The 27,822-nt window shown below is 59.8% G+C and overlaps 2 protein-coding genes across 5 annotated transcripts in view; one reads left to right on the top strand and one right to left on the bottom strand.

Annotated features, from left to right (window-relative positions):
* Positions 1–1,469: 1,469 nt before the first annotated feature.
* LOC107127228 (uncharacterized) lies at positions 1,470–8,139 on the bottom strand. 4 transcript variants are annotated; one of them, XR_010580706.2, is made up of 4 exons: positions 7,865–8,139; positions 5,083–6,569; positions 2,334–4,943; positions 1,470–2,167 (listed from the first exon to the last, which is right to left on the bottom strand). XR_010580706.2 is itself a non-coding variant. In XM_065527724.2 (3 exons), the coding sequence occupies exons 1-2, from the start codon at positions 7,476–7,478 to the stop codon at positions 5,637–5,639; spliced, it is 1,059 nt and encodes a 352-aa protein (XP_065383796.1). In that variant the 5' UTR covers positions 7,479–8,139; the 3' UTR covers positions 2,536–4,943; positions 5,083–5,636. The 4 variants fall into 4 exon arrangements, 1 of the variants encoding a protein (XP_065383796.1); XR_010580705.2 differs by having other exon boundaries at positions 1,470–1,731; positions 1,820–4,943; positions 5,083–8,139; XR_010580704.2 differs by having other exon boundaries at positions 5,083–8,139.
* A 14,989-nt stretch (positions 8,140–23,128) lies between these two features.
* MUC6 (mucin 6, oligomeric mucus/gel-forming) overlaps positions 23,129–27,822 on the top strand; it is a 35,158-nt gene continuing 30,464 nt past the window's right edge. Inside the window, exons 1-2 of the mRNA XM_065529304.2 lie at positions 23,129–23,241; positions 26,618–26,680. Of these exons, the coding sequence (XP_065385376.1) occupies positions 23,190–23,241; positions 26,618–26,680 (115 nt within the window). The 5' untranslated portion in view covers positions 23,129–23,189. The remainder of the gene's footprint in view (positions 23,242–26,617; positions 26,681–27,822) is intronic.

Here is a 27,822-nt window from a genome sequence, read left to right as displayed (position 1 = left end):
TCTACACTAGTTTTACAAGGATTCTACAAGTCTAAAATGATTTCACGGTAAGAAGTCTGTGACGATGGTCGTTATGGAAAACAGCATGGAGGTTCCCAGAAGCCTAAACACAGAACCACCATGTAATCCGGCTGTCCCACTCCCGAGTGCGACACGTGAACCACCACGTAATCCGGCTGTCCCACTCCCGAGTGCGACACGTGAACCACCACGTAATCCGGCTGTCCCGCTCCCGAGTGCGACACGTGGAGGCCGCATCAGTATGCGGAAGGGACGCCTGCACCCCATGTTCGCCGCAGCGCTGTCCACTACGGCCAGACGGAACCAGCCGCAGCCTCCGGCAGCCAGGGAAGGGCATCCACGTCAGAGAACTGCTCCTCCACAGAAGAGGGAATGTGTCACTGGAACTGCAGGACTTTATGTGGAACAGAGGAGGCCAGGCCCAGAAAGATACACACTGCGGGATCTCACTCATACAGGGAACCTAGAAATGCTGAACTCACAGAAGCAGAGAGAGGACCCGGGGATATACAGGCTGGGAACTGGGGAGGGGTTGGTCCAAGGGTACAAAGTTTCTGTTACAGACCGGGAACAGTGGCTCACGCCTGTAATCCCAGCACTTTGGGAGGCCAAGACAGGTGGATCACCTGAGGATAGGAGTTCGAGACCAGCCTGGCCAACATGATAAGACCCCATCTCTAAAAACACAAAATTAGGCCAGGCGCGGTGGCTCATGCCTATAATCCCAGCACTTTGGGATGCTGAGGCGGTCAGATCACAAGGTCAGGAGATCAAGATCATCCTGGCCAACATGGTGAAACCCCATTTCTAAAATACAAAATTAGCTTAAAATACAAAAATTAGCTAGGTGTGGTGGCAGGTGCCTGTAATTCCAGCTACTCAGGAGGCTGAGGCAGGAGAATTGCTTGAACCCAGGAGGCAGAGGTTGCAGTGAGCCGAGATGGCACCACTGCACTCCAGCCTGGCAACAGAGCGAGACTCCGGCTCAAACAAACAAACAAAAAAATTAGCCAGGGGTGATGGCGTGTGCCTGTAATCCCAGCTACTCAGGAGGCTGAGGCACGAGAATTGATTGAACCTGGGAGACAGAGGTTACAGTGAGCCAAGATCGCACGACTGCACTCCAGCCTGGCTACAGAGCAAAATTCTATTTCAAAAAAAAAAAAAAAAAATCCGTTAGACAAGAGGAATAAATTCAAGAGATGTACTGCACAGCATGGTGACTACAGTTAATAACACCATATTGCGTCATCCTTGAAAATCAATAAGAAAGGAAAAAAAGAAAGAAAATCATTGCGAGTAGATTTTGAGTGTTCTCACCACAAAAAAACGGGAAGTATGTGAAGTCATGTGTGTTATGCCACTTGATTTAACCACCATGTAAACACGTTTCAAAACATCAGGTTGGACATGATAAATATATACAATAAAAGAACAAAATAAGAAAATACATTTGCAAAATGAAGCATTCTTATTGTGCGGGCTCTGCTGGTCGCCTGGTCTCAGTTCTGGTCTTTGCAGGACTCTGGGTCCGGTCCTCTCTCCGCAGCGATCTGGCGTCCCCTCGGCGGACAGGATCCCTGGCCCCGCTCACCGGACAGCGAGCTCACATTCTCTCTGCCGATTCAGCGGGAAGAGAGGCCCCTGGGGACAGTCCCGATGTCGAACTCCACGCGGCCAGCACCTCGACCCTGGCGGGAGCACTCCTCCCTGAGGAAGCAGGACCTCCAAGCTAGAGTGAACGGTGGCTGTGTGAGCAGGCGGCTGGTGCCACAGGGACGGTGGCCGTGACTCCCACCTGTGATTCCTGGATACCATCGCCACAGAGAAGCGGCACCAGGCATGGATGGCAAGCATCTGGTCCGTTCTGTGGGGTTGCGCCCATCCTTTCGTGGGACCTCCCAGCCGGCGCCATAGCTGGTCTTCAGGGGCCGTCCCATGCTCTATTAACCTGAGCATGGGTTGAGTCCTGCTGCGGGAAGCGGCATTGATGGGGGTGTGATGGACAGTGGGGTGCTGTCGAGTCCATGGACGGAGTCATGGGCAGGCACAGCAAGTCCACACTCAGAAAACTGCGAGGGCCTCTGTGACAGCTGACGACCCGTCCCTGTCCTGTCTGTAGAGGGCCAGCGAGGCAGGCGAGGACCTGTCCCCGGGGAATGGCATGATGAGGGGGCGGGTTGCTGACCCTGGAGTCAGCAGGGCACTTGTGCTGCGGGGCCGTGCACAACCCCCATCCTGCCACATCCCAGCTTCCTCCCGGGCCCCTGGGGCCTGCCTGGCATGGCTGCTGAGCGACCGTGGGCGCTGACCTGTGACCGTCGTGAACACACCACAGGCCACGCTGGCTCTCCCATCTTCTGCGTCCCTCCACGTCTTCCACGCCCTTGACACTTTTGAGGGGCGCTGGGCAGGTGTGTGTAGAATGTCCCCTTGTTGGGGACATTGGATGTTTTCTTATGATTGAGATTGGGGTTACGCATTTTTGTCCAGGAAACTGCAGAAACCACATGCTCTACTTTATTTGTGTTTTTATTTTATAGAGACAGGGTCTCACTCTGTTGCCCAGGTTGGAGTGCAGTGGTGCCATCACGGCTCCAGCCTGAGCCTGGAGTGGGGACAGGATGACGAGAGCTCACCCGTCTCCCAGCGGCTCTCCAGGGCACGCTCTGGCTGTGGCTCGGACACGGACACCCTGGGCTCCGGGGGAAGCTCCAGCTGCGTTCTGAGCTCCTTTCTGGAGACAGAAGTCAGAGGATACCAAGACCCCTCCGGGGGTCCCCTAGGGCAGGTGTGGCTCAGACCCCTTCAGCCTCTAACCAGACAGGAGCCAGGGCCTGGGGTCCCCAAAGGAAAATGAGGGGTGACTAATGAGGCTCAGGAGACTGGGGTGGGGCCATCTCAGGGGGATGCATCTGGCACCTGGTTTCAGGGGTGTTTGCTGTCCACGTGGAGCACCCTGGATTGACCCTGGCCCTTCCTTCCCCTGGAGCAGCATCAGGGAAGGAAAGGGGCTGCCCCGTCGGGCCATGCTGGATCTGAGCACACAGGAGCGCTGTGAAGAAGCCAGGCCGCTTCTCACAGTTTTGTTATGAAGATCGTTTAGGGCCCATGGTCTCCCCTGAAAGAATCCGGGGAACCTCCAGGGACCCGTGGGCCATGTGGGAGAGCAGCTGAGACAATCTGTCACCTGAGACAATTATTAGTATCACCAGGTGAATATCAACGCCTGGGTGGGGAATTCCCTGGAGCAGGCAGGTGGGAGCTGGAGGAAATGCTGTCAGCATCGCCACCCTCGGCCCCTGCAGAGCTGAAATTGTTAGAAGAGGCCACTCCTGCCTTTCCTGACTATCAACTTCCTCTGTCCAAGATGGGGCTGGGCCCTGGAGGCGACTCGCCTAGCCCAGTCCCAGCGCAAGTCAAACAGGCCCCCTGCACCTGTTCCCTGCCTTTTTGGGGCCTCAGTTTCCCTACCTGGCCCCTGGAGGCCTCTCCAGGCTTGCAGCCTGCTGCTGGAGCTGGTTTTGGGGGGTGGACAGCAGGCAGACCCCCAGGCCTGCAGAGGAGCTCACAGGCAATGCACCAGCTCCTTCAAGGAACAAACAAAGGCTGCAGTTCCCAGGAAGGGCTGACAGCTGCGGGCCAGGGCGGGGAAGAAAGTCCACAAGGAGGTTCAGCGGCCCACCCCGCAGCCTCGCCCTGACCACATTTATGGCCAGATCCTGTTGTAGGCACAAGTCCAGCTCCACCGCCCTCCCTCCTGCTGGCATCTTCCGGGAACTGGCAGGGGCAGCGGGAACCCAGGAACCCGGGAGCCAGGAGACGGGCCAGGATCAGCATTTGCTTCTCATTACTGGAGATGGAAGAAATGGGCAGCTTGTCCCGCTGTCCAGACTGTAGACCTGGGGCAGCATCATCAAGAGTGGAAGATGACGTCCTCCAGCTCCCCAGACTCGGCCCTCCCGGAGTCCAGGGCTGCCAGGCTGCCCTCTGGCCCAGGGGGAAGTGCCTGTGGAGGATGAATGAAGCCGGAGGGCGCTGGGGCCCAGTGCTCAGGCGTCTGTCCATCATGTTCTGCAGGGAGCAGCCTCCCAGGGACCCCACTGCCTCCTGGAGCCCCGGGGGAGGAGTGGATAGTGGCCAGGAGGATGTTTACCAGGTGGCATCCGGTAGGAAGGTTAGGGTGAGGCTAGCGGTTAGGGATTAGGGCTTGGGGTGTAGGGCTGGGTCTAGGGTTAGTGTTGGGGTCAAGGAGTTTGGGTGGGGGCTTGGGGTGAATTTAGGGCAGGGATAGGCTGGGGTGAGGGTAATTTGGGGTGATACGTTAGGTTAGGACCCTGGGGCCATGCTGGTTCTGACACATTCAAGGGCACTTTGTCAGCCATCAAACAGGGCAAGACACACCACTTGGGTGACACAGGGCCGCCCAGCCCTGCACCTGCACCTGCACCTGGGGCCCCTCCTGTGCCCACAGGGCCTCCCCTGGTCAGCTGGGAGGGCTCCGCTAGCTGCCTCCTATCCCTAAGTGGATGCAGTCCCTGGATCCTTCCCCCAGGGCTGGTCACACCCAGCTGACCACTCCCCTCTGGGCCCAGGCAGTCACCAAGGGGGTCAGCTGTCCTCAGTCCACTCAGCCACACAGGCCTGGGCCATGGGTGGGGCTGCAGGACACATCTCCCCTACAGCTGGGCAGGTCCATGGTGTCCAGGCAGCCTGCCCTGGCCCTGCCCCAGGTCACGCCTGGCATGCAGAGGACGGGAGGGCGGCAAGACCCCCGCTTCCAACCCCCTTCTGTGGCCCAGATAAGGTTCTGGGGAAGTCACTTCTTCCAGGCCCAGCTTCGGGAGGGTTGCAGTGTCCACACATATCTCTCCCTGCAGCTGAACCAGGCACCAGGGGAGGCCCCCAGACAGCTGTGGGAACTGCAGGAAGGAGGGGAGGCAAGGAGAGGGCAGGAAGTAAAGGAGGGAGGAGCTGCCCAGGCATCCCCCAGGTAGGGGTGCAGGCTCCTGGGGACACTGGGGACCCCAGGTCCTCCCTGGCCCTTCCCAGCTGGCCCACCTTTGCTCTGCATACAGCCGGTGCTCTGCATACAGCCGGTGCTCTGCATACAGCTGGTGCTCAGCAAAGCTTGCTGCTGCTGATGGACGATTCCATGACTCACTCCAGCATCTCTGTGCCCCAGAAGACGGTGGACTCCTGGCCCCAGCCTGTGCCCTCTGCGGCCATCACGGGCCCGACCAGGCCTGTGGTCACAGGCGAGGCCAGGGCAGGGAGGAGGCCCTGACCACAGCAAAGGAGTCTGCAGCAGGGGAGGCACCAGCATCCAAGTGCCCGTGCCCAGGGAGGTGCCACCTCCGACAGGGCGTCAGGCTTGGGACACAGTTGCCGGGGGAGCAGCAGGGACAGGGAGGGGGCGGAAACGCGGCAGCAGGTCAGCTCCGTGACTGCAGCCCCGTGGGGGCAGTGGCTTTCAGGGACTCACAGCCCAGAAGGGCCTTACCTTCGGCCCCTTCCAGCAGTAGCACCAACTGCCGTGGCCGCCCACACTACCCTCGTCCTGACGGCTGCCCACACCAGATCCTCTGTGGCCAGCAGTCCTGTCATCCACATCCCTATCTTGCTGAAGAGCGGGCGGTGAGGACACAGGAAAGCCAGGCTGTCACCCGCCCAGGGCCAGAGCCACGATGGGTCCCCCAGGTGGGAGAGCCCTGGTCTCACCCCCAGAATGGCCCACCCTGTCCCACAGCCAAGATCTAACGCCAGTCTCCCAAGGAGTGGGCACAGGGGCGGGGAGGGAACTTTCCATGGTGGTCCAGGGGCTGGGGAGCCTCAGGGGTCACGAGAAGCTGGTGGAGCCAGGGAGCTGTGGCCACAACGTGGGTGCAGGTGCCCCAGGACGGGGAGGGGAGGGCGTGGCCTTGGGTGCTACCAGCCCCCGCACCGGCACTCAGGCAGCATAGGGGCACATTTTGGGCCTGGGGGACTGTGCCATCGTGGCCAGGAGCACCTTGAGAAGCCAGGAGGGCCAGCCAGGGTAGGGCAGAGCAGAGTGGGGCAGGGACAATCTGCCCAGAAGTGTCACCGCCCCTCAGACACCCCCAGACTCGCCTGGGCCAGGATAATAGGCAGTCCTCGGCCCAAGGCCCTGAATTAGGTACCTGGGGACCTGCACGTCTGGCCAGGACCCCTGCCTCTCTGTGCAGAATCCTGATGCCCCCTGGCAGGCCCGGGGGTTCAGCAGAAGCAGGTTGCAGCCCCCACACCCCTCTAATGGGCCACATAGAAGGTGGGCCAAGGGCAGCGGCTGTGGGGCCTGGGACACAGCAGCTGCGACGCTGCCACAGACAAGGGTCGGGTCCAGGAGTGGAGGACCCAGGGCAGTGACGAGGAGATGCAGACAGACCTGGCTTGAGATGAGGTCTGGGTGGGAGTCCAGGAGGTGGGGAACCCAGCTTCCCAGGCACCGGGGGAAGCCCCCGCCCGAGTCCTCGGTGAGCTGAGTCTCCAGGGTCTGGTGCTCCCGGCGTCCTGGCCAGGCCTTGTGGCTGTGGAGGGACAGAAACCAGGCCCAGCTTCCTGCTGGGGGTCACCTCTCCCCGGGTGTCTAGGGCATCGCTGCGTCTGAAAACTAGCAGGAAAGGGGTGCTCGGTGCAGCCTCAGGGCCTTGGGGACCCCCTTGGATCTTGCCGGCTCCCAAAATGCAGAGGGAGAGTCGGGCAGTGGGGCCAGGGCTGCAGCCCCCATGTCTCCTCCATGTCTGCCCAGCTCTGTCTACCTCAGGGAGGCAGGACTCCTCAGACTGGACCTGGCCCCTACCCGCCCCGGGCGCTTGGAGCAAAGTCTGTGGTCCCAGGCTCCCTGACAGCGGATGCTTCCCTGCCCAGCCCAAGCCATCTGCAGCCAGACCAGAGGCTGGTGTGGTGCTGTGGAAGGTTCCGGAGGGCGAGAGCCGTGATGCTGCAGTTCGCCAGCAGGTGGCAGCTGGCGCCCGCACTGCGGCCCGGAGGAGGGTTGGGCAAGGTGTGTGCTCAGGGCCATGCGGCCCAGGTGTGTGTCTGCGTGTTGGCAAGTCCGGTGCCTGGGTGGCTCTCAGGCATCTTGTGGAGCACAGGCAGCAGCAGCCAGCAAGGAGCACTCTGGTCCCATTGATGGGAGGCTCCGGGACAGACAGCACTGAGAGGAGAGAAGCTGGGCAGGTGGGGCCGCCAGGGCAGGTGTGAGGGTGACCCCGCCAAGCAGCACAGGGACGATCTGAACCCTGCAGGGCCCGGCAGCACCTGAATAATGGGAGAAGCTGTGCGAGCCCACGTGTGAGCCATGAACAGGCACCACAGCAAGGCGGGCAGGCAAGGCGGGCAGGCGTGGGTCCTGTACACACGGGTGTGGGTGTGACTGAGCAACCACTCGCCCTCTCACATCCCCTGCAGTGAGCGTAGGGGCACCGGCCTCTCATTTCTCAGCCCCGCTGGGCCCACCTCCTGCCTGGCCTCCCGGGGACTGACCTGTGGCCTCCTACCACCCTCGAACTGCAGGGGTTGCCTGTCCCCGCCTTTGTCCCCACACCTGGGGCCTGTCCCGCCTTTGTCCCCGCACCTCGGGCCTGTCCCCGCCTTTGTCCCCGCACCTCAGGCCTGTCCCCGCCTTTGTCCCCGCACCTCGGGCCTGTCCCCGCCTTTGTCCCCGCACCTCGGGCCTGTCCCGCCTTTGTCCCCGCACCTCGGGCCTGTCCCCGCCTTTGTCCCCGGACCTGGGGCCTGTCCCTGCCTTTGTCCCCGCACCTCGGGCCTGTCCCCGCCTTTGTCCCCGCACCTCGGGCCTGTCCCCGCTTTGTCCCCGCACCTCGGGCCTTTGTTGACACCTGTAGGCTCAGGTACCACGTGGGGCCCGGGACACTGGGGGCCGCAGCACATCGGGGAGGGGAGGCTGCAGTCTGGGCCCAAGGGCGTCCAGCCTCTCCACTCCCTCCCTGGTGACCTTGGGCAGAGGCCGCCCGTCTCTGTGCCTGTTTCCGCGTCTGTGTGGCACAGAAGACGTCTCCACCTGCAGTAAATCCGGGGATGGCAGAAGCGTCCGCCCCGCCAGCCGCACGCCCCGCCAGCCGCACGTCACGTCCCGCCAGCCGCACGCCCCGCCAGCCGCACGTCACGCCCCGCCAGCCGCACGTCACGTCCCGCCAGCCGCACGTCCCGCCAGCCGCACACCAGGAGCCCTTTGCTGCCAGGATTGACTGGGGATGCCTCAGGCTCTGTCAGGGCCTGGACCCTCCCTGCCTGGGTACCTCTGACCCAGCGACAGGGAAGGCCACCAGGGCAACCCCAGAGGCCTGTCCAGCTCGGAGCCAACCCCTCCTGCACCGGGGTCCCTGAGATTCACCCTGGCAGGCAGCAGGAAGGCACGGTGCCCGGTGGCCTTCTTCCCCCACGGGGAGGGTCTGGGCTGGGCTCTTCTTTGATAGGCCACCTGGGTCCCACCTCAGGCCTGGAGGAAAGTGGAGGGGTCCACACCGTGGCTGGCCCCGGGACTGGGGACACATGGGCACCAGGACACACGAGGCCCATGGGGGCCGGGAAAGTCCCCAGAATCCCCACTCACCACTCCGGGTAGGGAAGAGGCGGGGCCAGCCTGTTGACGTGCATCTCCTGCTGTCCAGAGAATGCTCCAGACATCCCCATTCTCCTGCAGAAGGGACGTCCTTGCTGGGGAGTCGGTGGCTGCAGCCAGTTAGTGGTGACTCCCAGAAGGTTCCAGGCCCCATCCAGCCAGAACCCCAGAGCCAGACCTGGGGCCACAGGGCATGACGCCGCTCTGCCTACACAGGGATGGGCAGCTGCCCACGGCCATAGACACAGGCTTTGAGGAAGCGACAAGGCTCTTGCATCAGATTAAAATGCTGCCAAGCGGAAGAGTTGGCCAAAAGCTCTCACGGAGCAGCTGGTTCAGGGCCAGCAGGCGCTGGGGTGGCACGGGGGCCCTTTGGGTGCTGTGGCAGTGCCTGTCCCTGGCTCCCAGCCTGGGAGCCCCAGCAGTGCCTTGCACAGCTGGCCCAGACATGCAAAGGGCCAGAGCCCGGCACGTGGCAGTGTTGACCGTCATAATTGTTATTGCCATAATCATCATGATCATCATTGCTATTATTATATTATCACCAGGAAACTCACCTACCTTCTGCAGGCTGCGGGTGAGGCCAAGGGGCAGAGGGCTGGGGGCTGATGTGGGCCAGCAAGGCCCAGGCCACGAGGGTGCCACCTTCATCCCAGGGATGCCAAGGCCCAGCAGAAGGTGAGCAGGGGAGGAGAGATCCTTACCCCAGGGTGACCCCATGGCGGGGGCTGCACGTGGGCACCCACTGGAGGCCTGAGGGAGACAGGTGTGGCTCGGACGCTCTTTAGCAAGGTGGGAGCCAGGGCTCCCTTAAGAGGTCCACCTTAAGAGGTCCTCCAGAGTGACCCAGGGAGAACCATTCTCCGTCCCACCCACTCCTGGATCTCAAGCTCCCAGGACGCAGAGAGAACCTGAGCCATTGCCCGGTTTGTGCTGCTTGATCACGGTGGCCCCAGGAAAGCAATTCAAGAGTTGCAGCGATGCTGCCCAGCCCCACGGGCAGGGAAACCAGGGCCAGGAGGCGGCGCTGGGGGCTGCAGCTGGGTGGACCGCGCGGCTGGGGTATGTTCCCTGCCCGCTACTCTTCTACATGTTTCCAGGTTTTATTTAGTGACTATGCTCCACTCTGTATTAAAGTATCAAGATTCCATTTCATCAAGGACTAGCATGTTTAGCAAAGAGAGTAGCAGAGGCCGGATTTAGCAACTGAAAGACTCCAGGAAACATGGAAACAACAGCTGTCAAGACGTTGGACATCAGGCGACGAAGATAGACAGCGGCTCCCTCCAACCCGCTGCTACCCGGAAACGCCACGGCCTGAGTGGCGTAAAAGCAACAGACACGCATCTCCACAGCTGCGGAGGACGGGACGTTCAAGGTCGACGCTCTGGCAGATTCGATGTCCGGTGAGGTCACTCCCTGGTTCATGGACGGGACCTTCTCGCTGGGTCCCCCTCCCCTCTGGTAGAAGGGGTAGGAGAGTTCTCTGAGGTCTTTTTTTTTTTTTGAGACAGGAGTCTCGCTCTGTTGCCCAGGCTGGAGTGCAACGGTGCGATCTCGGCTCACTGCAAGCTCCACTTCCCAGGTTCAAGTGATTCTCCTGCCTTAGCCTCCTGAGTAGCTGGGATTACAGGTGCCCACCACCATGCCCAGCTAATTTTCGTATATTTAGTAGAGACAGGGTTTCACCATGCTGGCCAGGCTCGTCTCAAACTCCTGACCTCAGGTGATCCAACTGCCTTGGCCTCCCAAAGTGCTGGGATTACAGGCGTGAGCCACCACCCCTGGCCTCTGGGATCTCTTTTGTAAGGACACTAACCTCATTCTTGAGGGCTCTGCCACCTTCTCAAGTCCCCACCTCCTAATATCATCACCTTGGGCACTAGGATTTCAACATAGGAACTGGAGGGTGAGGAAGACACAAACATACAGTCCATGGCAGACACACAAGGGGAGCCTTAAAACTGCACAGGTCACCACCGGGAGGGTCTCCAGGACAAGGGGAGCCTTAAAACTGCCCAGGTCACCGCCGCGAGGGTTTCCAGGACAAGGGGAGCCCTAAAACTGCCCAGGTCACCGCCGCGAGGGTTTCCAGGACAAGGGGAGCCCTAAAACTGCCCAGGTCACCGCCGCGAGGGTTTCCAGGACAAGGGGAGCCCTAAAACTGCCCAGGTCACCGCCGCGAGGGTTTCCAGGGCAAGGGGCCAGGAAGGGGAACTCAGGAAGAGCTCAGCTGAGAGGCCACGGAGCCCACGGCTGCTGGAGTGCACAGGACACTGGCAAGGAGAGAGCTGCCCAGAGCAAAGCGTAGAGACCTGCAGAAAGTCCACCTTGAGTGTTTGGCAGAGAACCCGCTCAGCACGCGCCTAGGAGGAGACTAAGGCTGACGAGCAACCACCCGAGAGCAGCGGCGCCCACACACGCCGGGAAAAGCACGGCTCCCGCCAGCGCCACCGAGAACCCTCGCCACTCAAAATTCACGGTGCAGTGGGCAGAGTCTCTGTCCCTCAGGGTCTTGCCTCAATGGCGAGGAGTAGTTTGCCCTGGACTCGACACTGCCCTGATGCCACCTACAAGTCACAAAAGGCCCAGGAGGCCCCTCTCCAATCCCTTAATTACGTCCCAGAACAAAGCTCCAAGACACAAAAGCCTCCAGCAGCCCACAAGGTAACATTCACGAAGTCCGACAGCCATTCAAATAGTACCAGGCAGGTAAAGAAAGGCGATAACTCCGCCCATAACCAGGAGAAAATTCCACTAAATCCAAACCACAAAACCAACACGGATGTTGGAATTAGCCGACGAAGACGTTAAAACAGGCGTTACGACAGTATTCCATGTCATCAAAATGCTATGCTAAAAATTGAACGGATGGCCGGGCGTGGTGGCTCACGCCTGTAATCCCAGCACTTTGGGAGGCCGAGGCGGGCGGATCACAAGGTCAGGAGATCGAGACCACGGTGAAACCACGTCTCTACTAAAAATACAAAAAATTAGCCGGGCGCGGTGGCGGGCGCCTGTAGTCCCAGCTACTCAGGAGGCTGAGGCAGGAGAATGGCGTAAACCCAGGAGGCGGAGCTTGCAGTGAGCCAAGATCGCGCCACTGCACTCCAGCCTGGGCGACAGAGCGAGACTCCGTCTCAAAAAACAAAAAACAAAACAAACAAACAAAAAAATTGAACGGATTTAGTAAAAAACATGAAACATATAAAAAGGATCCAAATTAAACATCTAAAGATAAAAATGACTACATATGAGATGAAACACACTGGACAGGATTAACAGCGGATGGGACACCGCAGAAGAGGAGGGTGGTGAACTCAAAGACATCACAGAGACACAGAAAGACAAAAGAATCCAAAAAATAAACAGCTCCTTAGTGAGCCGTAGGTGGAAAAGCTTCGCGCAGTCTGACACGTCTGTAAACGGAGCCCACGAAGGAAGAGAGGAGGACAGGAAAAACTGAAGAAATCATGGCCAAAATTTGTTCAAATCTGATGAAAACTTGGCTGGGCACAGTGGCTCACACCTGCAATCCCAGCACTTTGGGAGGCTGGAGCGGGCGGATCATCTGAGGTCAGGAGCCTAAAACCAGCCTGGCCAATCTGGTGAAACCCCATCTCTACTGAAAATACAAAAATCAGCAGGGCGTGGTAGCGGGCGCCTGTAGTCCCAGCTACTCGGGAGGCTGAGATGGAGGGGCCGCTTGAGCCCCGGAGTTTGAGGTTATAGTGAGCCGAGATCGCACCACTGCACTCCAGCCTGGGCAACAGAGCGAGACTCTGTCTCAAAAAAATAATAATAATAATGAAAACTAAAACGCAGAGATACAAGAAGCTCAATGAGACCAAAGTACATCCTAGTCAAACAGAATCAGTGTTAAAGAGAAAATCTGAAGTTGTAGGGTGGGGGCGTGTCACAAAGAGGAAACATATTAAAATAACAACAGATTTGGGGTTTTTTTGGGAACTCGTGCCAGTAAGAAAACTAGAGCAGCACCTTTGCAGTACAAACGGAAGAAGCTGTCATCCTAGAAAAACATCTTTCAAAACCAAAGGCAAAATGAAGACATTTTTAGACAAATAACAATTGCACTGTACGTTAAGAAATAAAGAAAGCCCTTCAGGCGGGTGGAAAAGGATGCCAGATAGAAATATGGCTCGGTGGCTCATGCCTGTCATCCCAGCACTTTGGGAGGCAGAGGCAGGCAGATCACTTGAGGTCAGGAGTTCAAGACCAGGCTGACCAATATAGTAAACCCCGATCTCTACTAAAAACACAAAAATTAGCCAGGTGTGGTGGCGGGTGTGCCTGAGGTTGCAGCTGCAGCTACTCAGGAGGCTGAGGCAGGAAAATCACTTGAACCCAGGAGGTGGAGGTTGCAGGGAGCCGAGATCGCACCACAGAATTCTAGCCTGGGTGACAGAGCAAGACTCCATCTCGAAAAACAAAGGAAGGAAAGAAGGAAGGAAGGAGGGAGGGAGGGAGGGAGGGAGGGAGGGAGGGAGGGAGGGAGGGAAGGAAGGAAGGAAGGAAGGAAGGAAGGAAGGAAGGAAGGAAGGAAGGAAGGACCACATGATAGAATATGCATTTGAAACAGTAATTGTATGGGTAAATATAGAAGTTTTTTACTATTTAAACCTCTTTTTAAAATAACTAATTAAACAAAAATACCAACAATGTAATGTGGTATGAATCGTGTGTAGAAGTAAAATGTGTGACAAGAATCGCACAACCCGGCCGGGCGCGGTGGCTCAAGCCTGTAATCCCAGCACTTTGGGAGGCCGAGGCGGGCGGATCACGAGGTCAGGAGATCGAGACCATCCTGGCTGACACGGTGAAACCCCGTCTCTACTAAAAAAATACAAAAAAAACTAGCCGGGCGAGGTGGCGGGCGCCTGTAGTCCCAGCTACTGGGGAGGCTGAGGCAGGAGAATTGCGTGAACCCGGGAGGCAGAGCCTGCAGTGAGCTGAGATCCGGCCACTGCACTCCAGCCTGGGCGGCAGAGTGAGACTCCGTCTCAAAAAAAAAAAAAAAAAAAAAAAAAAAAAAAAAAAAAGAATTGCACAACCCGGGGGGAGGGAACTGTGAGGCACCTTTTTTTTTTTTTTTTTTTTTTGAGACAGAGTCTCACTCTGTTGCCCAGGCTAGAGTGCAATGATGCAATCTTGTCTCACCGCAGCCTCCGCCTCCCAGGTTCAAGCGATTCTCCTGCCTCAGCCTCCCAAGTAGCTGGGACTATAGGCGCCTGCCACTATGCCCAGCTAATTTTTGTATTTTTAGTACAGACGGGGTTTCACCATGTTGACCAGGCTGGTCTCGAATTCCTGACCTTGTGATCCACCCACCTCAGCCTCCCAAAGTGCTGGGATTACAGGCGTGAGCCCCCGCGCCCGGCCTGGAAGGTTCTTATTCTATATGTGGAATGTGGTCATATCTTTAGAAGGTAGACTATAGTAAGTTGTAGACGTACTATAAACTCTAAGAAAACTACTAAAATAATAAAAAGTTATGGCAGACAAGCAAACAAAGGAGATAAAATTGAACTGTGGAAAAATAGTCAATCCGAGAGAAGGTAGAAAAGAAAGATGAAGAACAAATGGAAGAAACAGAAAACAAGTAGCAAGGTGGTAGATTTTAACCTGGCCGCATCCATAATTACATTAAATGTAATAGTCTAAACACCCCCAATAAAAAGATGCGGATTGTCAGACTAGAATAAAGAGCAAGATCACCCTATAAGCTGCCCAGAGAATCTCACTGTAAGGAAAAGACACGCATCAGTTATTGAAAGTAAAGGAATAGAAAAAAACAAACCAGGCTAACACAGAAAGAAAGATCAAGTGGCAACATTAACACCAAGGTAGACTTTAGAGCAAGGAACCGGCAATAAAGGTCATTCCATAATGATAAAATCACGACTGTGGGTTAAGCAAAGATTCCTTAGATACAACACTAGAAGCGGGACGCGTCAAGTAAAATATAATACATCGGACTTTGTCAAAATTAAGAACTTTGGCCAGTCTAGGTGGCTCAAGCCTGTAATCCCAGCACTTTGGGAGGCCGAGACGGGCGGATCACGAGGTCAGGAGATTGAGACCATCCTGGCTAACACATTGAAACCCCGTCTCTACTAAAAAAAAAAATACAAAAAACTAGCCGGGCGATGTGGCGGGCACCTGTAGTCCCAGCTACTCGGGAGGCTGAGGCAGGAGAATGGCATAAACCCGGGAGGTGGAGCTTGCAGTGAGCGGAGATCCGGCCACTGCACTCCAGCCTGGGCGACAGAGCCAGACTCCGTCTCAAAAAAAAAAAAAAAAGAAACCCCATCTCTACTAAAAATACAAAAATTAGCCAGGCATGGTGGCACGCACCTATAGTCCCAGCTACTCTGGAGGCTGAAGCAGGAGAATTGCCAGAACCGGAGAGGCAGAGGTTGCATGAGCCGAGATCGCACCATTGCACTCCAGCCTGGGCAACAGAGCACAAGACTCTGTCGAAAGAAAGAAAGAGAGAAAGAGAAAGAAAGGAAGAAAGAGCAAGAAAGCAAGAAAGGAGGGAGGGAGGGAAAGAACGAACTTTCGCTCTTTTGAACAGAAGTTTTGACAGTTAATAGTATCTTCTGACACAATTAAGAGAATAAAAAGACAAGCCCCGACTGGGAGAAAAATCTTTGCCAAGTACGTATTTTTAGTGAAGGACTCGAATGCAGAATATAGAAAGAACTCTCAACACCGAAGCAACCCAATTTTAAAATGGACAACATGTTAGACCCTCCACCAAATAAGATACGCGGATGGCAAATAAACACATAAAAAGATGCTCAATGTTGGCCGGGCGTGGTGGCTCACGCCTGTAATCCCAGCACTTTGGGAGGCCGAGGTGGGCGGATCACAAGGTCAGGAGATCGAGACCATGGTGAAACCCCGTCTCTACTAAAAATAGAAAAAATTAGCCGGGCGCAGGGGCGGGCGCCTGTAGTCCCAGCTACTCGGGAGGCTGAGGCAGGAGAATGGCGTGAACCCGGGAGGCGGAGCTTGCAGTGAGCCGAGATTGCGCCACTGCACTCCAGCCTGGGCGACAGAGCGAGACTCCGTCTCAAAAAAAAAAAAAAAAAAAAAAAAAAAAAAAAAAGATGCTCAATGTCATGAGTCGTTAGGAAAATTCAGATTAAAACCACAGTCAGATAGCACTGCCCGCCTGTTAGCATGGCTAACATTTTAAAAACGGACGACGCCAAGCATACAGGAGGGTGAGGAGGGGCTGGAACGCGTATCACGGGTGGGAGGCACAACGGCACAGCCGTCCCGTTAAACAGTTTGGCAGTTTCTGAAAAATTGAGATGCCAACCACGTGATCCAGCAGTTCACACTGGGAGAAGTGGCAGCACAGGCTCCTCTGAGACACAGACGTGCATGTTCTACTGCTTTGTTTGTAATTGCTGAAACAGGATGAGCAGACGAATGGGCCACGCTGTGTTCACCACCGATGGACACCTGGGTCATTTCCGGTTTGGGGTTGTTACAAACAGCTCCTGGGAGCATGTGTGCGCACACATCCGCCTCGGGCACTGGCCATGCCCCCAAGAGTCGGTGGCGTCCGGACTGGAGGCAGCTGCCCACTATAGCAAGGGTGCACTTGGCCACCAGTCTTGAGCCAGGCTCCTGGGTAAGCCGCGGGGTGCTCCTCGGCCGCCCTGCTTGTGCTTCCATCTGGGGGAGGGTTGGGCTTTGGGGGACCCCCGGGGAGCTGCTGAGACAGTGGACAGTGGACATGGGCTGCTCTGATGACCGGTCTCAGCCCCGATCAGCCTTGACACCAGCTGGGAGGGCCTGAGCCTCTGGCTTCCCGAGCCCCGAGCCCGGCTGTAGGGTCACGTCTGTGCCATGTCTGTGCCACCTGGGCTTCTGCCAGGCCTGTGTGTTCTGGGCCCCCGACTCCTGACCCTGCAGGCCCCCCATGGGCCACACAGCACTCACGGCCTCAGGGCAGCAGATCAGACCCAAAGTTCCCCTGGGCCGGCACCTGGTGTGAGTGGCTGGGAAACCGCCTGTTCCCTTCTGGCCTCCACTGTGTTTCCCCCGAACAACACCCGAAGAGCCAGCTGTTGTGAGCCTGGGGGCTCCTTGGCTCTCCGCAGGCCACGCCAGCCATGCCAGCATCCCCCAGGACCCTCTGGACCGGGACCTGCCCCGTCACCCCTGCTTGCCTGGGCCTCAGTCGCTGCCCCCACTGCACGTTCCACCACCTGGGAAGGGCCCTGGACGTGATTCCTGAGAGAGACTCGGGTCTGGCTGCAACACCTGGAGCTTTTCTGGGGAAAAAAACAAATTCTTCAAATTCTCCGCAGGATCTGTGGCCCCAACGCCATTGCTGGCAAAGGCACCTCTGCCGGGGCACCTGCCCAGACTCTGCACCAGCACACAGCACCACCGCCCCCAAGGCTGGCTCAGGGTCCCTTCCCCGCCCCCAGCTCTGGTCCTCAGTGTACCCACCGCTCCCAGCTCACTCTAGGCCAGGACACCTTCCAGCCTGGTCTCCGACACCTCCTGATGACCTGGCCCCACCCCCCACCCAGTCCTGCTCCTCACCTGGGGGCCCTGGAAGCCCTTGGTCTCGCCCTGGGCTGCCCAGGGCCCCCTTGCTGTGAGCGGCACCTGCCCTCAGAGGCCATTTGACTTCTGCTTTTGGGGCCCTGCTGGGCTCTCCAAAGGGACCCTGTAAACGTCACCCCCATGAGAGGGATGAGGATTCCTGGGAAAGAGGTGGTCTCATGAGCCTGAGCTCCAGCTTGACCAGCAGCCTCCAGAGTCCCAGAGTCAGCAGTCCAAGGTCCCCCCACCCTCCTCAAAGCCCCCTCACCAGCCACCCTCGGAGAGCAAGCCCCCGCTAACTCCCCGTCCAGCCATGCTCACTGAAGGCAAAAGGTGCCTGATAAGCCCTGGCCCCGGGCAGTGCCTCACGGCTGCCAGCCCAGGGCAGCCCAGGGCGTCCAGTTCCCAACAACCTTATCTGTTTGCATTTCACTCCTCATCCGCTGGTTATCAGCTCCAGAGCCCGGGCGGGGCAGTCGGCTGGACACCCAGCCGTCCTGGCAGCCTCTCCCTGTGGGTGCTCAGATGAGGGCGCCTTGGGTTCAGGCCTGGAGTTGGCAATGCATGGACATCTGCCCCAGGACATCGGAGGTGCAGCCCAGCCCTCAGGATCCTGGTCTTCCCCTCGGGGCTGGTGGGGCACAGTCACCCCAGCACGGAAGGCCCTGTCCCACGAGGGCCTGCTCAGGGCCCCACGGCAGGGGATGAAACTCTCGGGGCGGGTCTGACAGGCCCTGCTCCTCCCAGGGAGCAGCTGGGGGCTCTGTACCCTCACCTGTGGCACACAGCCACCTTCCATGGGATGGGAAAAGAGGAGAAGGCATTTGGGGTGCCAGGTGGGGAGATGACTCGGCCACCTACCCCGGGGCTCAGAGGTACCCAAGTCAGGTGTGAGAGGAGCTGAGGCCAGGGGCCTCTCCTGGGTGCCTGCCCAAGGCTACCGGCCGGCAATGCTCACCCAGGGAGGTGGGGGTCCCGCCCCAGCTAAGCTCCCACCTGGAGGGAGGGGTGGCCTGGCCAGGACCCCTCCTGTGGTGCCGCATCAATGGCCCCAGCAGCCCGTATCCTGCCCCCGCCCCCGGCTGAAACTCGTCTGCTCCTGAGGGCCCCGGCCCACCCTGACCTGCTTCCTGCACCGGGCATAAGTAGACAAAAAGGACAAGGGCCCGTCTCTGGAGAAGGGCAGGTGGCAAGTTCCCCAGCCCTTTCTGGAACGTGAGTCTACCGGCCTGGGCTGAGCCCAGCCTCAGGCAGTGGTTCCTGCTGGCCACTCCTCAACCCGCCCTGGACGTGGGGGCCAGGCCAGCATCCCAGCCACCTCCAGGCCCAGCATCCTAGCGACCTCCAGGCCCAGCAACTACCAGGGCCCCTCCTGCAGCCAGACAAGACCTTTGGTCCACTCGAAGCCACACAGTGGACTGTGGGCAGTGGACAGCACAGGGCTGGGGCTGGGCTGGGGGTGGGGGCTGTGTGCACCCGAGTGTCTGGCTCCTGAAGGGGGTCCCAGGGATACGGGGAGGGGCAGTGCCCCCAGATCCCAGCCCAGGCACCAAGCAGTCAAGTCTGAAAGTGCAGACAGGTGGATGCCCGAGGAGCCCTGGCCCTCGAACATCACTGGACAGGGGCTGTGGGGTCTCACTGAGGAGGGTGGGCTGGTGGTCGCCCGGGTGAGCTGCACTGCCCAGCCCTTGCAGCTGCCCTCCCGGGGTCATGCTGCCCCTCCCCAGGCCCTGGGGAAGGCCCTCACCTGTGGCACGCAGCTGGCTCTGTTTCTACCTCCAGCAGGGTGGACTCCAGCAGCTGAGGTGGCGGGTCTGCAAGGCTGGTGGAGAAGCAGAGTTGGCCAAGGAGGGGAATAGAGGCCAGAGGTCAGGGAGTGTTGGAGCCAGGCAGGGCCTCCTCTGAGGTGCTGGAGACAATGAGTGGGCACCACACACGCGTGGCTGCACGGTGGGGGCCACAGCAGGCCAGATTCGATGGGGGTGGCCACAGGCAGGAACTGGACTAGGAGCGTTTCAACATGCTCAGGAGGTAAAACCGCAGGAAACCACACGGTACTGGCAAGCTGGACAAGCCCACGGGGAGGTCACCAGTGACGCTCAGGGACGGGGGAGAGGGAGAAGACCCAGGGCCAGCCCCACCCAGCCACACAAGGGCCTTGGAGGGAGGGTGGGGCAGGTGACCTCCCCCCAGGCCTGACGCCCCTTCCCTGCCATCCCCCTGCCCCTTGGGGGACTTTGCATCCAGCCACTCTGTCCCCAGGGTCTCGGGGTTCCTGCCACCTCCCCAAGCAGTGGGCTCCAGGACCTGGCACAGGGTCAGTGCCTCCCAAGACATCGGGCATCCGGATCAACAGGAAGCCGTGGCGCGCCCCCTCGGGCATGCACCTGGGCACTGGCTGGCCATGCTGAGCTCCGCCAGCCAGCACTGGGCCCGCGCCTCGGATGGGATATGGCAGGGATCCGAGCCTGGGCGCGTGCCCACTCCCGGGCTTGAAATCTTTCCCGAACACTCCCCAAAGCCACAGCTTTCAGTGCTTTGATCTGATGGGGACCAGCTGCCAAGCCTCTGGGGGTGAAGCCCCACCTGTTCTCCTCCAGGGGACGTCACACCTGACCACAGGGCCCAGCAGGGCAGAGGCGGGGAAGGGGCTGGCCGAGGGGTGGAGGGCCACCAGCAGGTCCATCCCAGCACCTCCGTGAATACGAGTCCCAGCAGACCCAGGGCCTCAGCCTCCTGTGAGGGAAGCCTCCTGGAGACACCTGCAGGGGCGAAGGCCTCAAGTCCAAGCAAAGGTCTGCTCACACCTGTCCGGGGAGCCCCTCGGGTCTAGGAGACAGCGCCCACCCTCACAGTTTAGCCGGGAAGCTGGGACCCGGGGCCCACCCTGTGCTCCCACTTCACAGCCACACCAGGCCCAGAGTGACCGCTGTTCAGGGCCAGGCCACACAGATGGATGTAGAGGGCAGGGCCAGCGATGGGCATGACACGGGACAATCGCCCACTTGTCCAGTCCTCAGGCCCTGTTCTCCAGCCAGGCGGAGATATGGCTCCTATCACCAGGTTGCTCCAGGAACAACACCTCGCACGCTTATCTCCCCCATTGCTCAGCGCATTCAAGCGCTCCCCGGCCAGGACAGAAATGCCGCTCCCAGCCATTTGCCACCAAGCGAGTGCATTGGGAGAGAGGGACCCCCAGGCTCCGGAGACCCCATGGTGCCACGATGGAGCCCCCACCAGGGCTCAGGGCCAGGGCCTTCTACATACCCCTGAGTGGCCCTGAGATCATGGGGACAATAAATTCTGGGATGCAGAGTTTTCACTGGAAATTCAACACATGCACACACAGGCACACGTGTGCGCACATGCATGCACACACACATGCACACAAAGGCACACACACATGCACACAGCCACACACATGCACACACAGGCACACACACATGCACACACACGTGCACGCAGGCACACACACACGCACACATGCATACACATGCACACAGGCACACACACATGCACACACAGGCGTGCACACACGCACACAGGCACAGACATATGCACACACACGAACACACACGTGCACACAGGCACACACACATGCACACACAGGCACACACACACGCACACACAGGCACACGTAGACACAGGTATACAGGCACACATGCGCGTACACACATGCATAGGCACACACACGCACAAGCATCACATGCCTGCAAGCGGGCATCTTCACCACAGGCCCAGTGGGCAGCCCCATTTCAGGCTGGTGGCATCCAGCCCCCACCCGCCCCACACCTGTGCAAGCTGCAGGGATCCCCCAATTCTAGGGGACGCTGGGGACTCACGTGCTGAACGTCACGGCCATAACTGCCCTTCAAGGTCAGGGTTCTCATGAGCCCAGACAGGCGGTCAGACAAGCACAACTGCTGGGCTGACGCGGCCACAGGGCTCCCAGCCATGCCACCTGCCCACGAGGCCCCTTTCAGTACCAGCTGCCCTGGTGCAGTGACCCCACCCAGGGAAGGGGGCCCTAAGATCTCGGCCCCTCTTCGTCTCCACCTCAAGCCCGGGTTGAGAGGCCCCAGCTCAGAACAAGGGCCAGCTGTGAACCCTGTGTCCATCCAGCCTCAGCATGACAGGACAAGGGCCTCACTCCTGTGCCTCAGTTTCTCACCTGAACCACAGGGGCCACTGAGCGTGTTAAGAAGGGACAGCCAAGGCCAGATGCAGTGGCTCACGCCTGTCATCCCAGCACTCTGGGAGGCTGAGGCAGGAGATCTCTTGAGCCCAGAAGTTCAAGACCTGCCTGGACAAAGTGAGATCTCGTCTCTACAAAAATAAAAAATAAAAAGAACAGATGAGAGCAGGAACACCCAGAATGCCTGGTGTGGGGCTCTCGGGGTGGGTAGCACACGTACAGCAATTTCCTACGAAAACAACTTATTCTAATTTCAAGCAACGTTCTGCAAAACAAGCTGATTTAAGTGAAACACCTGACACCTACCGCGTGGGGCACGTGTGGCCCTGGAGCCTCTTCCGGGGCAGGCGGGGCAGCTCCCCGGCGAGTGGGCACAGGTGGGACAGAGGTGGCAGGCCCCGGTCCCAGCCAGCGGGCTCAGCTCACCTGTGGGACAGGGGTGCAGCCCCATGTGGGAAGCCCAGCCCAGGGAGACCAGGTGGCCTCGGGGCCCTCCTGGCTCAGGCCGGGATGCTGGCATGTGGTGGGAATGGCCCCAAGGCCAGCAAGGGCTCCTGTTGTAGGGGGCCAAAATCCCCTGCGGGAGGGGTCCCTGGGCTACCAAACGAGGCTGGGGCAATCCTGGCGACCGCTCAGACCTCCACCTCCCTCCCACACTGCCAGCCACCAGCACCACCCCGATGTCCCCAGACCTTGCCCTGGCCCCTCAGGCGTGGCACGTGCCTCCACAGGTGAGCCCCCCTGGTCATCCCAGTTCCTGCCCCTCTGCCTGAATGGGTCAGGAGCACACCAGCGACCCCACAGCCCTGCACAGATGCCCCAGCAGACAAGCGGCCCCTGAGCTTCTGTGCCCAAGACGGCCGCCGACAGTGCTCGGGGGAGAAGAAAATAGCTGTGGAGGGGTCTTCAGGAGCGAGCCTGGGACCCGGCGGGCTACAGAGACACGGTAGGTCCTCAGGCCTCCAGGGCAGCCTGTTTGAGCCCCAAGGCTGTTGTCTGTCCCAGATGGCAAATCCCCTGCTCCCCAATGCCCCCTGGCAGGGTTCACCCAGTCCTCAACGCCCCCTGGCATGGTCCCTCCTGCTGGGTGATCTTTCTTGCTGGGCAGGGAACTCAGGGTGAGGGGCGGACCCAGCGCCCTTCAGGGGTCCTGGGATTCAGGGTGAGGGGTGGGCCCAGCGCCCTTCAGGGGTCCTGGGATTCAGGGTGGGAGTGGGCCCAGTGCCCTTCGGGGGCCCTGGGATTCAGGGTGGGGGTGGGCCCAGTGCCCTTCGGGGGCCCTGGGATTCAGGTGTAGCAGGGCTCCCCCCAGCTGGGTCAGCACTGGTCCCCCCAGAAGGGGCAGAGCAGGTGCCCCAGGGCCCCTACCTCCCCCAGCAGGCCCGTCCCGGCCACCAGGCGTGTGGCTGACAGGGCCCACGTTGACCCAGCAGCGGGGAGGGCCCGGCCGGGATGGCCCGACGTGGGGGGTGTTTGCAGGGCCTTTGGGGGTGTGCGTGCGTCAGCCCCCGCTGGGAGTGGGTGATAATGGGACCGCTGCCTGCAGGATTTTCCAAAGAAAGCCGAGTCCTGATAAAGCAGGCCTAGATCCTGTTTGGCCACCGCTGCACCCGCCAGCAGTGGTGATTAAGGGGCTGGACCGTGGGGCGCAGGCGGGTGCGGCGGGGGAGGACCCACCACCCTATATAAGGCTTCCAGGACTGGCCATTGGAGCCGCAGGGTGGCAGCAGCAGGCCTGCCGGGCCCAGCGCGAGCTCCTCTCCACGGTGCACCATGCTCCGGCCGTGGCTGCTGCTGTCCTGCTGCGGAGCCCTGCTCAGCACTGGTGAGTGAGGCCGAGGGGTGCCGGACACCGCGGTGCCCTCAGAGGGGCCCTGGGCCTTCTTGCCTTGCCAACTGGGCTGGCCCACGTGGACGCTGATGGACACAAGGCCCCACCTCGGCTCCGTGACCAGCCCCCGCTGCCGCGCCCGGGTCCCCCTCGCAGCCTCAGCGCTGGGCTCTGCCAGTTGGGGTCAGGGACCCCATGGGGCCTGGGCAGGGACGCCCTCCTGTGGGCTGACACAGCGGCTAGCAGGGGAGGACGCTCGGCTGGAATGGGGTCCGGAGGTCCCGCAGGAACAGTGGGCAGGTGTGCTGGTGCCCAGGCCTGGCGCTCTCCCTCCCGCAGTGGGGTCCTGAGTCCCGAGAGGTCTCTGGAGTGTGGGGGACAGAGGCCCAGTCCCTGCTGCCGTGGGCCTCAGTTTCCTAGTCTACAGAAGTGGGGGGTGCTGCCTCCCCTGGTGTGGCCGCCGTGGGGGGAAGGGAGGGGAAGGTGCGCAGCCATTCTGGGCTCAGAACCGCCGCAGGCAGCCTGCCCTCTCCCCCACGCTCCCCTACCCAGCTCAGGCAAGATCCAGGAGGGACTGACATCCTGGATCCTCTGCCAACCACCTGCCCTGCGGCTGCTGCAGGTGGCCACCAGTCCTGCCCCAGGCCCCCAGAAGGAGCCAGCCCCAAGGGGTCCCTCTGTGGCCACAGCCTGAGGCCTGGGGAGACCCCTCTTGCCGACCAAGGCACCAGCCCAAGGGCCTCTGTGTTCCGTGCTCCTCCTTCCTCTCCAAGCTGGCCCCTGACCCTCCTCCACGGCCGGGAGTCCCCTGGGGTGGACGCTGGCCGGACAGAGCTCGCCCTCGGAGCTGCTGCCAACCTGGGGCCTCGGGCTCAGAGCACAGTGGGACCCCCCCAGGGGTGCCCCAAACCCGCCCCGCCCCTTCTCTCCCTTGAAGCCCCTTCCCCACCACACCGGGCACCACCCTTCAACAGTGGGAGATGTGGGGGTCTCTGAGCCCTCCCAGCAGTACCCTCTGCTTGGGACCCCGGCCCCCACCTGCACACCTGGCACAGCTTGGGGACAAGTGCCAGAAAGTGGGGCTGAACTTGCAGCAGAGCGCGACCCCCAGTCCCTCGGGCCACCACCCTGGAGCCAGGGAGGGAGGTGTGATGAGGCCCAGGGAGCCTGGAAGTCTGGGCTGTGGGCAGTGCAGAGGGTGGAGGGCCAAGTGGGGGTGTCCGCCAGTTACCCCAGCAAATGCTCTCTGAGCATCGCCTCTGCCAGCACGGGAGGGGCCTCAGCCGGCAGAGTGTGGAGTCGGGCAGCTGTGCTGCAGGCCTGGGCCACAGTGGGCCGGGAGGCAGGGGTGGGTGGCCGCCAAGCGTGCAGAAGGAACAGCGCGCACCTGCCGCCTCATGCTCGTCCAGGGGCTGAGAGGCCGGGGGTGGCAGACCAACCCGCCCAGAGGCCCATGGGCCTGGCCGAGGGATGAGCCAAGGGGAAGCACAGCCAGTCTGGGCAGGAACGTAGGAGCCTCCCGCTGGGCTTCAGACAGAGCTGGAGGCAGCCGACTTGGAGCCAGTGGACCCAGGGAACCTCCTGCGGGTGGGGCAGGGCGAGGGTGGTGGGGGGCACAGAGGACGCAGCAATGAGGCTCCCACCCGGGACAGTGGAGCCAGCCTGGCAGGGCCGAGGGCACCGAAACACGGGCCTGAGGTGTCTGTGCTGCAGCGGGGACGGCCACCAAGTGCCATCCCCCATCTGAAAGGTGGAGAAACTGAGTTGCAGGGGGCTTTGCCCAGGGGAGACCTGTCACAGCTCTGCAGCCTCCAGAGGTGCTGGCCTAGGGGCGGGCAGCCGACTCCTCCTCCTGCTCAGAGCTCTCCCACCCCTCCCCCACCAGAGGCCAGTGAGGGCCCCGTCCCAGGAACCACTGAGTTCCGTGGCTGAGGGTTCCGTGTGTTGCACACTCCTACAACAGGTGCTTCTGAGCCCCATGGATCATCCCTGGAAGGAATGGCAAGGGGCTGAGGACCACGACACCTGCTGGGACCCCCAGGAAAGGGATGGGTGAGGGGTGGGTGCTCGCCAGGCTCAGGGCCCAGCATGAGCCACCCCCACCCAAGTCTGGAGTAAACTCAGCTTACATTGGGGATAAGCCAGGTGCAGCCCATCAGAAAACGATCTCAAGGCCAAAGGGGACCACAGCCAAATGTGTGTCCCCCACAGCCTAGACTAGCATTCTCCTTAAATCCAGTCACTCAAATATCCAACAACTTCTGCCTGTGCCAGAGAGGACTCACCCAGACGGCCAAGGGGCAGGCAGCCTGGCTCCTCCCTGGACCGTGGGTAACACCATGCCCCAGCTGACAGGCCCCTGCCCCTGCGTCACCGGAGACACAGGTGTCCAGCAGTAACGGGGGCAGCACCAAGTCAGTCCCAGAAAGTGGGCAGAGCCGGGGGTGGGAGCGCAGGTGGGGAGTGGCAGGAACAGGATGTCAGAGCTACGTCTGGAGGGAGGTGCCGTGAGTGCCCTGCTAACCAATGGGCAGGGACAAGGAGGGTCCCGGCCCCGAGAGGGATCTGGAGAGGTCACGGGTCCTGCTCAGGTGCCCCACCAGTACTCAGACATCGGCGGCCCATGGGAGCCACAAGAAGGGCCACAGTCCCAGAGGCAGGGTCCGGGGAGTTACCCAGAGGTGGTAGAAGGTCTCCCTCCGGGTAAAGGGGATGGGACCTGGGGGGTGTCGGCCCCACCCCAGCCTCCGCAAGTCAGAGTGGGGCATCCCCCGCTGCCCTGCCCTGGAGTCACCATGACTGGGCTATCTGGACATTTCTCTGACAACAGTGGCCTCGGTGCCAGGCCTGACATCAAGGCTGTCTCAAGGCTGACGTGCAGGCAAGTGGCCATGTTTAGAGCCACTGAGGGCAGGGAGAACCGGCCGTGGGGCCTTGGCACAGACCCCTCAGGGAAACCAGGTGGCCAAGCTGGGGAGGTGGGCACAGCCCGTTCTGTTGGCTCCACTCTCAAGCCCCTGCCACCCACACCAGCCCCTCCTCGCCCTGCCCAGGAGCCCCAGGGATGAGTACCCTGCACACAGGGTGCCCGTCATCTGCTGAACCCCAAGGGGCTGACGGCTGAACTGGGACTGAGTGGACGAACGAGGAAGTGAATGAAAGCAGGGAAGGAAGCCGGGGCTCATGAAGGACAACACGAGAGGCCGAGCGCTTGGCCTGCTGTTGAGGCCTTGAGCCCCACGAGCCATGGATGCTTCTCGCACTCCGAGTGTGTGCAGGGGCACAGGCAGAGCAGCCCTGGGCAGAGGTGAGCGGCGCCCTCAGGGACAACAGGGCAGCCCCACACCAACCGCGGGTCCTGTCCACACAGGTCTGGCCGACACTTCCTACACCAGCCCAGGCCTCTGGAGGCTGAAGGACTCTCCACAGACAGGTAAGAGCACAGCGGCCACTGATCCTGCCGCCCAGACCACCCAGGTCCGGTGTGCAGGAGAGAGGGCCCCCCAAGACACACACATCCAACACACATACACACACATACATGCACCAACAAACATGAACACACATGCATATGCCAACATACGCACACGTACCAACATACACATGCACATACACCTGACACACATACATGACACAGATGCATGAGCACACGTCACATACACACCCAACACACACTACACACACCCAACACACACTACACACACCCAACACACACTACACACAACCCAACACACATGCACACACACCCAACACATTACACAGACACAACCCAACACACATGCACACACACCCAACACGACCTACACACACACCCAACACACACTCCACACACAAACCCAACACACATGCACACACACCAACACACTCTACACACACAACCCAACACACACGACCTACACACACCCGACATACACATACACACACACCCACTACACACACACAACCCAACACACAGGCACACACCTGACATACACATGTACATGACACATGCATGAGCACACGTCACACACACACCCAACACACAACCAACACACACGACCTACACACACTCCTGACATACACATGCACACACCCAACATAGCCAAACACATACACACCCAACACCCACGCACACACATCCCAGACATGCAAACGTGCACACATACAACATGCATGACTTATACATGTGCACGCACCCAACACACAACCCTACACACACATGCACCATTGTACACACCCTACACACACCTGAGACACGTGCCCAACACACACATGCACACCCACACACACGCATACACCCAGCATGCACACACATGCACTCAACACACATGCCCAGCTCACACAAACAACACACACATGCACACAACACACACAATCACACCCACTACACATGCAGGTATATATTGTACACGCCTACACAGCTCTCCAACACACACACTCCCAATGCACGCATGGACACACCTGACACGTATGCACACACCAACACACACATACGTGTACACACACACACGTGTGTACATATGCCCACAGCAGTGCTGACTCCTGGCCAGGCATATACCATAGCACTCAGGTTCACTCAGATGCCCATGTCCGGGG

Source organism: Macaca fascicularis, chromosome 14 (genome assembly GCF_037993035.2).
Source record: "Macaca fascicularis isolate 582-1 chromosome 14, T2T-MFA8v1.1".
Taxonomy (NCBI): Eukaryota; Metazoa; Chordata; class Mammalia; order Primates; family Cercopithecidae; genus Macaca; species Macaca fascicularis.
This window is presented reverse-complemented; position numbering and strand designations above follow the sequence as displayed.

Bases quoted from the DNA above. Each gene is read 5' to 3' on its own strand.
- LOC107127228 (XM_065527724.2), bottom strand. From the start codon at position 7,478: ATGAGAGGCCGGTGCCCCTACGCTCACTGCAGGGGATGTGAGAGGGCG.